Genomic DNA, 12,364 nt, shown 5'->3' with positions numbered 1-12,364 from the left:
AATCATGATCATTATAAAAAAGACTTAATAAACACAACATGAAATATATAAGCAATGTTACATGTGAGAACGGATTTGGAATAATCCAATAATCAAATCAAGCCTTTATAGATTGCAATTATATGCATACCAAGATGTAGAATAGCAATAATCTTAAATGAGCAAATTTAGGACAACATGTAACAAGGTATTGCGGAAGCACTTATAACGATAAAAGAAACAATCTCACAAGTTCATTAAGGGACAAAAAACAAACCCTAAAGAAGGCAATATAAACATCTCTTTATTGAAAAGAGAGTACAACAACAACAACAACAACAACAACTACGCCTTCATCCCAAAACAATTGGGGTCAGCAATATGAACCAAAAAAGAAATTCATTTCGGGTCTTTATTGAAAAGAGAGTACCATGTGAAAATGTCTATGAAGAGACAATACGCATACAAGCATAAATACTTTATAAAAGAAGTGCATGAAGATACTCTAACAACACTTGAACAAAATACGCAAAAAGCGTAAAAAGTAGCAAACATGCACTAGTGCATGTATTTTATAAAAAGAGCAAATGCTTGAGTCTCTCAAGCTTTCATAAAGATGATAATATTTAAGAAGTCTCATAAAAACCAAGTGATATTCTTAATGTTAAAAATATGTTAAAACATAATTTTGATATGTCTGATTTGGGTTTTCTCAGGTATTTTCTTGGTATAGAAGTAGCGTACTCACCTCGAGGGTATATTTTGTCACAAATGAAGCTTGATGCAGACATATGTTCCAAATCTGGGATTTCAGCTGACAAAAAGGTGGAGACTCTCGAGGTTATCAATGCTAAACTACGATTGGAGGATGGAGTTCTGCTGAATGATCCTACGCCCTACAGGCAACTCATTGGCTCCCTCACCTATCTGACTATCACCAAGCCTGATATCGTTCATGTTGTGCACTCTGCAAGCCAATTTCAGCATGCCCTTACAACTGTGCATATGAGTATTGTGCTTCGGATCATTTGCTACATAAAACATACTTTAACTAAATGGCTATTCCTATCCTCACTCTCTTCCTTAAATTTACTTGCTTATACTGATGCTGACTGGGGAGGAAACCCAAATGATCGAGTCTCAACTACTGGCTTTTGTGTTTTTTTAGGAGATTCGCTAATTGCTTGGAGAGGCAAGAAACAACAGAAAGTCAGAAGCTGAGTACAGGGTCATGGCAACTACTACAATGAAACTTATGTGGCTTTGAAGTCTTCTTCAAGATATGGGAGTCGAAATTACCTGTGCTTTGAAGCTTTGTTGCGACAATAAAAGTGCGATCTATATTGCCAGCAACCACACATTTCATGAGAGGATTAAACATATTGAAATGGATTGTCACTATGTTCTTAATGAATATCTTCGTGGGACAGTTACACTGCCATATGTCACTTCGGAATATCAGCTTGCAGATTTCTTTACCAAAAGCATTTCATGCTCCTCGCTTCTTGTTTCTTCTTGGCAAACTTTCGGTCATCTCCCCGTAAAGTTTGAGGGGGGGTGTTAAAACATATGTAATAATACATATATATATATATATATATATATATATATATTCACCATAATACCTAATAGGGGTATTATGGTCTTTTCACAAGTACCCAATAGGGGCACTTGTTTTATTTCTTTTTATTTTTCTGTTTTTTATTTTTATTTTTTGTTTTTTAGAATCTTTATTTGAGATACTAAAGGGGCCCCACAATGGAGTCGTTGGGCCCCCCAACGGCTCTATTGGGAGCCTCCTTTAGTCTCCCTTTGCTTATAAATAGGGAGAACCCCCTTGTATCTTGTATTGCTTTTAGAGAGCTCCTCTACAATAAAAGGGGTATTTATTTTATGTGTGTAGCCTTGTTGTAAGGCCTTTCGAATATCCCTTAGTGAATTTCCTCTCTTATGCTTGTTTCTTTTGTTCGGTGTTGGACATAGTGAATGCATTGGCATTCTTGAATTCTTCCGCATACTTCATTACAAGGGCATGCGTGCTGAGTGAAGTGTCCATGTGTGATAGCTGATGGATCACCTAGGATGCCTGGTTAGTCTTGTTGTTGTTATGATTTGACCTAATCAAATGATAATGTCACTATCAAACATAAAAGGTCACATGACCAGGTTAGGGGTCATATGTCAGATCAGGCTTTGCCAATTTTATGTCCTACTTTTTGGCTATTGTATTGATCCAATTCTACAGGTTTGATTCATATCAGTTACAAATATCAGCAATATTTTGAATTTATCGTGAAAAAACTCAGGTAACCTCCAAAAAAAAAAGTGATTTAAAATAAAAAAACAGGTCGCCATGTATGAATTTGCATTATCACTTTTTTTGAAAATTTTGCAATAAAATCAGTAAGACATTTTAAGGCAAATTTGTATTTCATCCAACTTCATTTAAAAAAATTATACACTATTTTGTTGGAAAGCATTAAGTTTCTGCTTGCATTATGTGGGCAGCCCCTTTTTATGTGTTAACAATGGAGAGGAAGGTGGAGCGGCTGCCCTCCTTTCCTTTGTTATAGGATTATTCCCATAACCTCAAGCAGTACGAAAGCAACAATAAAAAATCCTTCTAGGGGTTTAATAGATTAGTTTTTCTATGCCCAATATTTTGAGTAATTGGTTGTCCCAACTTAGGACACATTAGTTAACTTCCAGCATTTTTATATTTTATTTTTATCTTGCTAAAATTTTCTGAGTTTTTTTTAAGGAAAAACATTTTTTATAAAATCTCTTGAGATATTCTCTTGCCTAAGAATATGCTGACGACGAGATTATGATATGGCTTTTATTTTACTTTTCTACTGGGCCTCTTCGAGATGTAGTTTCTAGCATACTTCTACTTTTCTACTGGACCTCTTTGAGATCTAGTTTCTATTATACTTGGTCGCATTATCCAGTTGCCTGGAGATCTGTCTTTTTTAACATGCAAATTTTTGCCACAAAAATTTCTTCTCAACACATTTTGAGCTACTTGTTTCAATGCAGAAACTGATAATATATTATGCATGTTTCTTGCAGGTTTATTTATTTATTTATTGGCATCGGAGTCATCCTCTTTATCATTTCTGTCTTTGGCTGTATTGGACTAGCAACAAGGCATGGTTGCTGTCTGTCTTGTGTATCCTGCTTCCTTGCCTAATTTTCTTTTGATTTTAGCCAGTAATATATCTTTTCTAAGTTGGAACCTTACTTATTGATGAGTGTTGCATAATACATATCATGTCTAAGATCAGAATTTTGAAATATGATTGAAACTTTCTCTAAAATTGGAAACAGAAAAATTCACTTTAACACTGCTACGAATTAACATGTGTGGAGTCTGTGGACACTATTGTCATGGGAAGGAAGTCATTCTTGTATGTTTTCTAAAGTTATAACTGTCAGAAGTTTCAGCTCATTTTAAAGGGTCTATCTCCTGATACTTTATTATCTGAAAAAAAAAGTATATAATGCCTTCTGGAAGAGTCTCTTTTTTGTCCTGGTCATTGGAAACAGCAAAGTACACTTCAACACTGCTAAGAATTAATGTACAATTTTCATGGAAAGGAAAGTCGTGTTTTTCTAAAGTGATAACTGTCAGAAGTTGCAAATCTTGCAAATTTTAAAGAGTATCTCCTGATGCTCTGCTATTCTCCTGAAAAAATGGTATATAATGTCTTCTAGAAGATTGTCTCTTTTTTGTCCTGATGTGATTTCATGTTTTTGTTAGAAATTCAACTAAATGCCAGCTCATAGTCTCTTTTTTCATCCTGGTGTGATTGGTCAACATTGAGTTGTTTTACCAGACACTGTATTCATGTTTTTGTAGGCATTCAACTCGATGTCAGTTCATAAGAAGTCAAAATCTTCTGATCTGCCATGCGTAACACTTTGCATATTGCATCTTAGAGAACCTGGGGTATTGTGGTTCGCTAGTGATGCCACTTGTTACTTTTAAGAACTGGGCATTTCAGGAACTTCTGAGATCTGATGCATTATACACATACAAAAAGATTTCATTGTTCATATGACATTTTGGTGGTCACTCCTTATAGTTTTTATCAATTCACAATAGATAATAAATTGACATCCATAAAGTTTGCTAGATAATTGCATCCTCCATTTTTTTTTTTAAGTGAGAAATATACTTAACACAAACAGTACTCTATTTTGGTGCTCTTGTTGATCTTGGTGGAGCTTGGATTTGCAGCTTTCATATTCTTTGACCACAGCTGGCAAGATGTGAGTGTTGCATATATGTATTTTCAGTTAATATCTTATTTTCCACAAATATACTGATGTTATGTATTGTTTATAGGTTATTCCGACAGACAGCACTGGAGATTTTGACATGATATATTATTTTCTAGAGGAACACTGGAAAATTTCCAAATGGGTTGCTCTTGGGGCTGTTATTTTGGAGGTATTTTACTTTTCATTTTATTCATAAGGATTTCAGTGTTGCCACTGATGGGTTGCATTTGCTTTGATCTGAATTTTGTAAAAGGAAATAGATAAAGAAACTTAGATATCTTTATGTTGAAGATTAAGTATTGCCAATGATTTGAAATTCAAATTGCATCTGCTCTAGTATTTTTCCTAACACGTGCAAGTTTGATGCTGTAAAAGATGTAGGGTCCTTTTAATTTTTGTGTTTATAATTTATTTCCTATACAAGGTTCAAAATCCATTTGTATGGGCATCATCAATTACCTTTTAGGATTGCATGGTACTGATGCAATATATCTCCTCTAATTGTTTCTTTTAAACAACACAAAAGGCAAAAAAAAGAAGCTTTGATGATAATATCATGATCACTGTGTCCCCTTCGTGTTTGTACATAGTTTGTTGGCAGTTCCTATATCCAGAAATGGCTAGGTCCTGATGCTCTGTCAATTGTTGTTTGTTGGTGGATGAGAAGACTGCAAAGTGCAGAGCACATACATTCACACTGTGCTTGCATGCTCATGCGCACATGCGTGTGATTCCCTTTAGGTTAACAGTAGCCAACTTATCATGATGTGCTGGTAAGGCTGAGTGTTGTCAAGGTAATTCAAAGCAGAACTCCAAGGTTTGGTTTGATTTGGTATTGATAAGTGGTCAAAGCTTAGCCAAGTTTCTGGAGCCTTCTGCTGCCAAATCATGTTCAAATTTCAGCTACTTCCTGATGTTGATTTGTGCTGGAAATTGGAGGACTTCTTTTTCAGTCCCTTGAATATATATCTATATATGCATCCACATGCAGGTGCACTAGGAGTGTAGGAGTGATGGAATGCAACTTGTTTGCCTTTTTACGTTAATAGATATAACTGCTTTGTTTCCCTAACTCCGCAGGGCATCATTGGAGAGTTGCTCACGTTCCTATTGGAGCATAAATTTGCATTACCTTTTCTGTACGTGTGCATGTACCTATGATAAGCATGTTTATGTGCATTTCTGCTTAAAAATGTGTATTCCCTATGGTGTTCTGTCAAAGGTCTAAGATTCATGTATCAGAATCTAATTGGACCTGTGAGGAGCTATTTGATCTGGGAGTGCTGCAGGCTGGAATCCTATTTGTGTTGCCTTGATTCACACTGTTTCTGTTGTCTCTGTTAATTGTGGGGTATATTCTTTGCATATATATGCCGTTGTCTGAAAACACAGAGGGACTGCTGCATTTAAAATTTCATGGTGCAGGCTTTGACATTCTTGTTAGCCCTTGTGGTCCGAGCAGCAAACAGTCGACCTGGAGAATATAATAGTGATGACGAGTATATTGCTCCAAGGTCTGGAATCAGGCAGCCATTGATAGGTAGACAGGCTGTTCCAACAACTGGAGTGCCTGTACCTGGTGCTCCTGATCAGCGCATTGGTAGGAATGATGCTTGGAGCACTAGAATGAGAGAAAAGGTACTGCATTGCTGTTTGAAATCACTAGCTTGTTCTTGTCTCATTTCTTTCTTAATGTCAAAGATTATCAACCTCTTTAAGGGCAGTTGATTGAGAAGGCAGTTTCTTGACTAAGCTCAAGTTGTTTTAGGCTCTCAATATCATAATTCGTTAGTGCTGATGTCCTTTTCTTTCTTCATTGCAGTATGGCCTGGACACATCAGAGTTCACCTACAACCCCTCAACGTCAAACCGGTATCAGCAACAGGCAGCTCCACCACCCGAGGAGAGGAGTCGCTGCACCATAATGTGATTGCTTGATGGTCATTCTGACCGCAAATAACTGCTTGGGAAATGGAAGACCGCGGAACTAGACGGATTTCTGTTAGTGAGGTGTGAAACACTTTGGTCTGTAGGACTACACAGGACTGGAGATGTGTAAATTTCACTGGCTTCTGTTTTGAATTTATCTGTTTCCCGTCATTCTTTGTCAAACGCTGGTCATCCCATCACATCCATCACCAGTTATAAGGCAAATTGACAAGCTGGTTTTTCAGTTGGGGTTTAAAGTTAACCTGATACATATAAGTGGTCAATGGTCATAATCCATTATACGCCATCTCAAACCACCGCAGTGGTTACCCACGTGGTCAGAGGGGCCTTGTGTCAAGCTGAAGGCACAGGATCGAATCCTGCTGGCGCATGGGGCTGCTGTTGCTTAATCACTATTGGGGCGCGCAAGGATGGGTGACCGTATCTTCAACCCGAAGTTTTACCTCAGCAGGGAGGCGGGTGCATTAAGTGGCCTGGTTTTAGGTGAGGTCATCATATAAATAAATATATATATAATGGGAATTGAAAATATGAGAACTAATTGTGAACTGTTATTTTCATGAATTGTCTTTTTCTCTTGAATCTAACCGTACGGTGTATGCTTGGATTTATAAGAACCTGCTTTTGAATAATCTCATTTTGATGCATAAACGAGTTTTTTAAGGTTTTCAAATCAATGGCTCATAATCTTCATAAATATTCAACCATTCAAAAATCACATTTTTCATCGAAAATACATGATCCAATGGTTGATTCTTAGCAAATTCACCATGCTAAGCACATCCACGTGGTTGGATTTCCAAAAAAAGTGTTGAAATGGACATATTTTTAGTTTTAGTTTTCTAGTTACTCACATATATATATATATATATATATATATATATATATATATATATATATATATATATATATATATATATGTGTGTGTGTGTGTGTGTGTGTGTGTGAGAGAGAACTAATGTGTGGACAATGATTTTCATGGATTTTTTTGTTCTTTTCTCTTGAATCTAATTGTACGAATGTGGTCTATTGGTTTTATAAGAATCTTATCTTGAATCATTCTATTTTGATGCATACATGAGATTTTTTTAAGGCTTTAAAATTCATAAATATTCAAGCATTCAAACATAGTATTTTTTCATAAAAAATACACGGTCCAATGGTTGATGCCTAGCAAATTCACCATGCCAAGCACATCCACATGGTTGGATTTGCACAAAAAAATATTGGAAATGATTGTTTTTAGTTCTCACAGGCACAAAGAGTGCATGCTCCCATACAGCATTGTCGTAGTTCTCACTCTTCAAAGTTGTGGTGGTCCTTCAATGATTTATGATAAGATTGAGGAGATAGCCACTTGATGCCTTTTGGTCTCTTATTGGTCTCTTTCTTTATCCTCAAGCTAAGTCTGGTGGTATGAAAGCTCATGGCTCACAAATGCAGAGTTCATACATCACTAGACATATATGATATTTATTAGTTCAGTCAAGGGTAAACCCTCTAATCACCGACTGCCCATTGGTAGGTCTCACCCTTGATGTCCCTCCTGCCTATGGGAAGTACCCAGCTTCAATGTTGCAGCACGGGACAGACCTAGGATTTCAAATCATAATTCCATTCATGTCAGGTGTCAAACCTCGGTCACACCCTAGCCAATAAGGCGGAGCCTGCCTTAAAAACTTCTCTCAAAGCCCATCCCAAGCTTAGATCCAATTAAAAAATATTTGGATTCAAAATCATGTGATGAGTTGAAACTCATTTTGTTGAATATTCTTAAACTCATCTTAGACCCTCGTATCCTCATGTCTGAAAACCTCATCATGAAACTAGAAATTAGACTTCAGATCATTTGATTCAATCCCAAAAAGAGTCATCACATGCATTACTTCTTATCCATATTTAAACCTCATTTATACCCACCTCATCTAAACCAAACTTGCTCCAAAACCTAAGCTTGTTTGGAGTGCATCATCTGCATCATGTGAAGCGCAGGATGATGAATCAAGAGATCCAGGTTTTCTCCTTGTGAACTTCTTCACACTAGATCAAATTGAAACTATACATATTTAATTCATTTGATTTAAATCAACAAAAAGATGCAATTGAAGACTATGAATGATTCGTGAAAAATGTTTTAGGCTTCCAGATACATATATATTGGAGCAGATCCTATTTGCTTGACACAGTTTCTTAAGTAGGAAAGCTATTCAATTTCATATTGTGAACCCATAACCCACAAAGTAGAATATGACTGAAAGAAGCGCAAACGAGATTTAGACTTGAGGACATGTCTTATTCAACATGGGGAGAATGATGTAGGAGCGGAGTGACAAAATTACGAGTCTACAAAGTTCATTTGGATCAGTTTTAGATTTTGGATCTTTTTCTTAAATCTCTTGTAATGGATATGAGTTCTAAATATTTGATTCATATTACAACTTAGTGGTTCATTAAAGATTAATAAGCTTCTTAATTGATGTTCATTAAAATTTAAATTGATATGCTGGATTTACTTAGATTATGATCATTTTTTTACAAAAATAGGGAAGGTCTAAGGGTTTATGAGATTAAAGCTGGATTCAAGATTTGTTGCTTTCCGGTTTATTTGGTTTATTTTGTGTTTTCATTAATTTCTTGCAATTTCTCATTACTTTTCAGTAAATTCCTTGAATTTTTTGTTATTTTTAGATTTATTTCTTGTTTTTTCTAGATAACTCGTAGTTGGGTAGAAATTCTTCGTAAATTGGGTTTCCACTTTACGTCAAAATGTTATGTGGATCTTATACCCAAATTTCTAACTAATGGATCAGATTCTGATTTAAGAACCAACAAATCTGATCCTTTTGCACCCTTCGAAATAAAAAAATTGCGACTAACAAAGATGTAAATGGGTCAGATTTGCTTCAATTGTTGTCATTATTGAATCCTACATAATCAGATATTTCCATAGCAGATCTGGAGTTTTGGATGAAAAAATGTACACGAAGTTAGTTGGATCTGCCTTTTGCAAGTAATAGAATTCAGGTATTAGTTGGATTACAATTCAGATTCCAATACATGTATAAAATAAATGAAATCCAAATCCAAGCCTAAATGTATTCAAATTCAGTCAGATATCCTATCCAAATCAGAACCATTGACAACAGAGATGGGGGAAATTCCCGAATAAGGTTGGTCAGAGAGCATGAAGTGTGCAAGCTTGGCTCATTTTTGTGGAGAGCCAAGCTGAATTCGAGCTAATAACCAACCAAGTTAAAGGAGCCGAGTTCAAACCGGATTGTTTATGGAAAAAATACATTGTCATATAGCTAGATGAAATAAAAATACAAAAAAAAGATACATATATCCAAAATATATTTCTTGTTACTTAACGAGCTTATACGAGCCGAGCTTAACCAAGTATCTATTGTTCATACTCAGCTTGGGGAGCCTTGTTTTACGAGTTTGAATGATCTCTTTATGAGCCAAGCGTATCAGATTGTTTCCCAGCCCTCAAACTAAAAATATTAAATGGCACCATCAAACATTGCAATGATGAAAATGCCCTTGCTATGGAAGCGACTTGAGGTGGGCAGCCGGGCTGATCGGGCCGGCACAGTGGACGGCTCGGACCTATTATATATTATATTATATTATACATAAAATATGATATATTTTATTATATATTGTGTATATTATTTTATACATGCACGGGCCAAGCCGGGCCGCGGGTCGGCCTGGCGGCCGGCCGGCCTGGTTTTGGAAGGGCCGAGCCAAAAGTTTGGTTCGGGCTGAGCTTGGGCCAAATTTATAGGCCCAAGCCCAGCCCATGGCGGGCTGCCTGGCCGATGCTCACCCCTAGAAGCGGCAATTTTCTTCTTCATTCCTGAGCACAAAAATGTTGTAGTTTTTTATTCAAATAAGCAAGAGATCCTTCTATCTCCAATCACCAATTTCTCAGTCTTCGCTTTCATTTTATTGATTTCGTTTTTATTTATCTTCTGTTTTCTAAATCGTATCTTTTTTATGCATCTGATGACCTTGAGATCATGCCCTAATTTCAATATCTTGATGCATCTGGGGTTTTTTAAAAAATCTAAATCTTGTTCTAATTCTCTCTCTTGCGCCCAAAAATCCTCCCATATCTTGATTTTCTCCTGTATTTTCTCTTTCGCATGCACATTGTTATCTGTGTTTTTTATTAATTTCATTCGCAGAATTAAAACCGTTAATTCTCTTTTGTGCATTCACATTTACCTCTAAATCTCAATCCTGAAATATCTAAACTGAATGGTGTTGTTGCTTTGGCTCAAAACTATTAGTGGAAACCAAGCACATTGGCCAAATAACTCTCTCTTTACCTAAGTTTTTTGAGAAATGGTTTTGGAGAAAAAGTTCACTTTATAAAATTTATTTAGTCTCACATTAATCATTTTTTAGAAACACAATGGGTTTAAAGTAAGTAGAGTTGATTTCGAGGGCAAGGCCTCTAGGGGCTTGTCAATTGAACTTTAAACTTTTTGAATTTGGATTCATATTTGACTTGGCCCAGCTTAGTTGGGTTCAATCTTTGTTTAACTTTGACCACTCTTTTTGAAACTTTTTGAACCTCATAAAACCTTTTTAAAGGATATTTAAAAACTAGCTTAAAAGATATTTAACACTAAAAATGGTTTGGAAGGTTGACCAACCGATCAAGGGACATTCCGGACTATAACTTAGTGTGCTACTTAGCCCAATAAGTTAGCCTAATGATCTGGACATTAGTGGGTGCATGCATGGTTTTAAGAGTCATTAATGGGTGTATGAAGGACTTTAAGAGTTATTATGGGATATGCTAAATGTTGTTGTCAATGGACCTTTGACAATTTGTAGACCAAATGTCTAACCCCAAGTGTATATATACTCTTGAAGGTGCCTTAATCTCCCTTCTTCTCCTTCCTTCTTTTTGCTCTTGTATTAAAGTTGTTTTCGTTTATTTGTGGGGTTTCTCAGGGTAATATGTGTCATGGTAGTCAATTTTCTTAGTGTGAAAGGTGATCGAGAAATGCACGAGAGGTGCGGGTTGTATTCTAGAAGTAAAGTTGCAGCAGAAAATGATTGTACTGAATTGCTAATTTGATGTGTTTTCTTAAAAACCTTACAATTTTTAATATTCTCTCCATGTCCAAAATCATAAATATTTAGGTTTAAAAAGACCTTTTTACCTTTTGCAAATGCGAACTTTCTCTTATATATGTAAACTTCCTCTCAAGTATGTAATTATTTTCTACAGAACAGTCTTTGTTCTCAGATTTGTATCTCTCTGATCCGATGTTGAAAACTTGTGTTTTTACAATCATTCAAAAAAATGAGATAGTCCTATAACTTTTATGTTTTCAATTAGAATCGAAAACCTCTTTTGGGTTCCCGTATATAAGTTCCAAAATTGGAATAGAAATATACTCTACTTACTAAAATAACTGAATATTTTATCTTTTAGGTGACGTTTCAACCTAGAAAATGAAAGATTATGGAAAAAAAAAACAATAAAACTAGACAAAAATATTTTTTAAAAGATACTTGATTCACTGAAAAATGATGAAAGAGTGTTGAGATACAACCTCGACAGCGTTCTTAGAACAGGAAATGAACAAGACTGGTTGCACATTTTTGTGTCTATTCTATGCTATATTTTTCTAGCCACCTGCACTGAAAATCCAAAAAAAAAATAGAAAAAAGAAATGAGATGGATCAGAACGTTATTCCATCGTCACCAAGATCACCTTGATCTGATGAGTGATTGGGGAGAAACATCTTCTAAAAGATATATTGTTCATCCTAAACATGTGAACAACGAACATAGGTGAGGATGAGAAAGTCTACATAAAATATATGTGGACTTGAAGAAGTCTGCATAAAATATAGGCGGACTTGAGGAAGTCCCACATAAAATATATATGAACTTCCTCAAGTCTATAAAACTTTATCAAATTTCTCATGTTAATGCTCAAAAGCTTGTTTAAGTTCATACAAGGATCAGTAAGTTTACACACTTTATGTTATTATCTTTTAAGTAGAAATCTTTCAAGTTGTTTCATGAAATTGTTTTCATCTAATTCACTATTAAGAAAAGTCATTTTAACATCCATTTGGTGAATTTTTTAAATTATATACTAAAGTAAGAACA

General features: G+C 35.5%; 1 protein-coding gene across 2 annotated transcripts in view; it reads left to right on the top strand.

Moving 5' to 3' along the window:
* Positions 1-6,439, top strand: part of LOC149822001 (tobamovirus multiplication protein 2A-like) — a 31,246-nt gene extending 24,807 nt beyond the window's left edge. For both annotated transcript variants that reach the window (XM_089981549.1, XM_089981550.1), the window contains exons 3-7: positions 3,052-3,151; positions 4,174-4,254; positions 4,331-4,435; positions 5,692-5,904; positions 6,089-6,439. In XM_089981549.1, coding sequence (XP_089837675.1) covers positions 3,052-3,151; positions 4,174-4,254; positions 4,331-4,435; positions 5,692-5,904; positions 6,089-6,196 — 607 coding nt within the window. In that variant the 3' untranslated portion in view covers positions 6,197-6,439. The remainder of the gene's footprint in view (positions 1-3,051; positions 3,152-4,173; positions 4,255-4,330; positions 4,436-5,691; positions 5,905-6,088) is intronic.
* The last annotated feature ends 5,925 nt before the right edge of the window (positions 6,440-12,364 follow it).

The sequence above is a fragment of the Nuphar pumila genome, chromosome 11 (assembly GCF_984573655.1).
Source record: "Nuphar pumila chromosome 11, dmNupPumi1.hap1.1, whole genome shotgun sequence".
Classification (NCBI taxonomy): Eukaryota; Viridiplantae; Streptophyta; class Magnoliopsida; order Nymphaeales; family Nymphaeaceae; genus Nuphar; species Nuphar pumila.
Note: the sequence above shows the minus strand (reverse complement) of the source record. Positions and strands in the feature narration are given on the sequence as shown.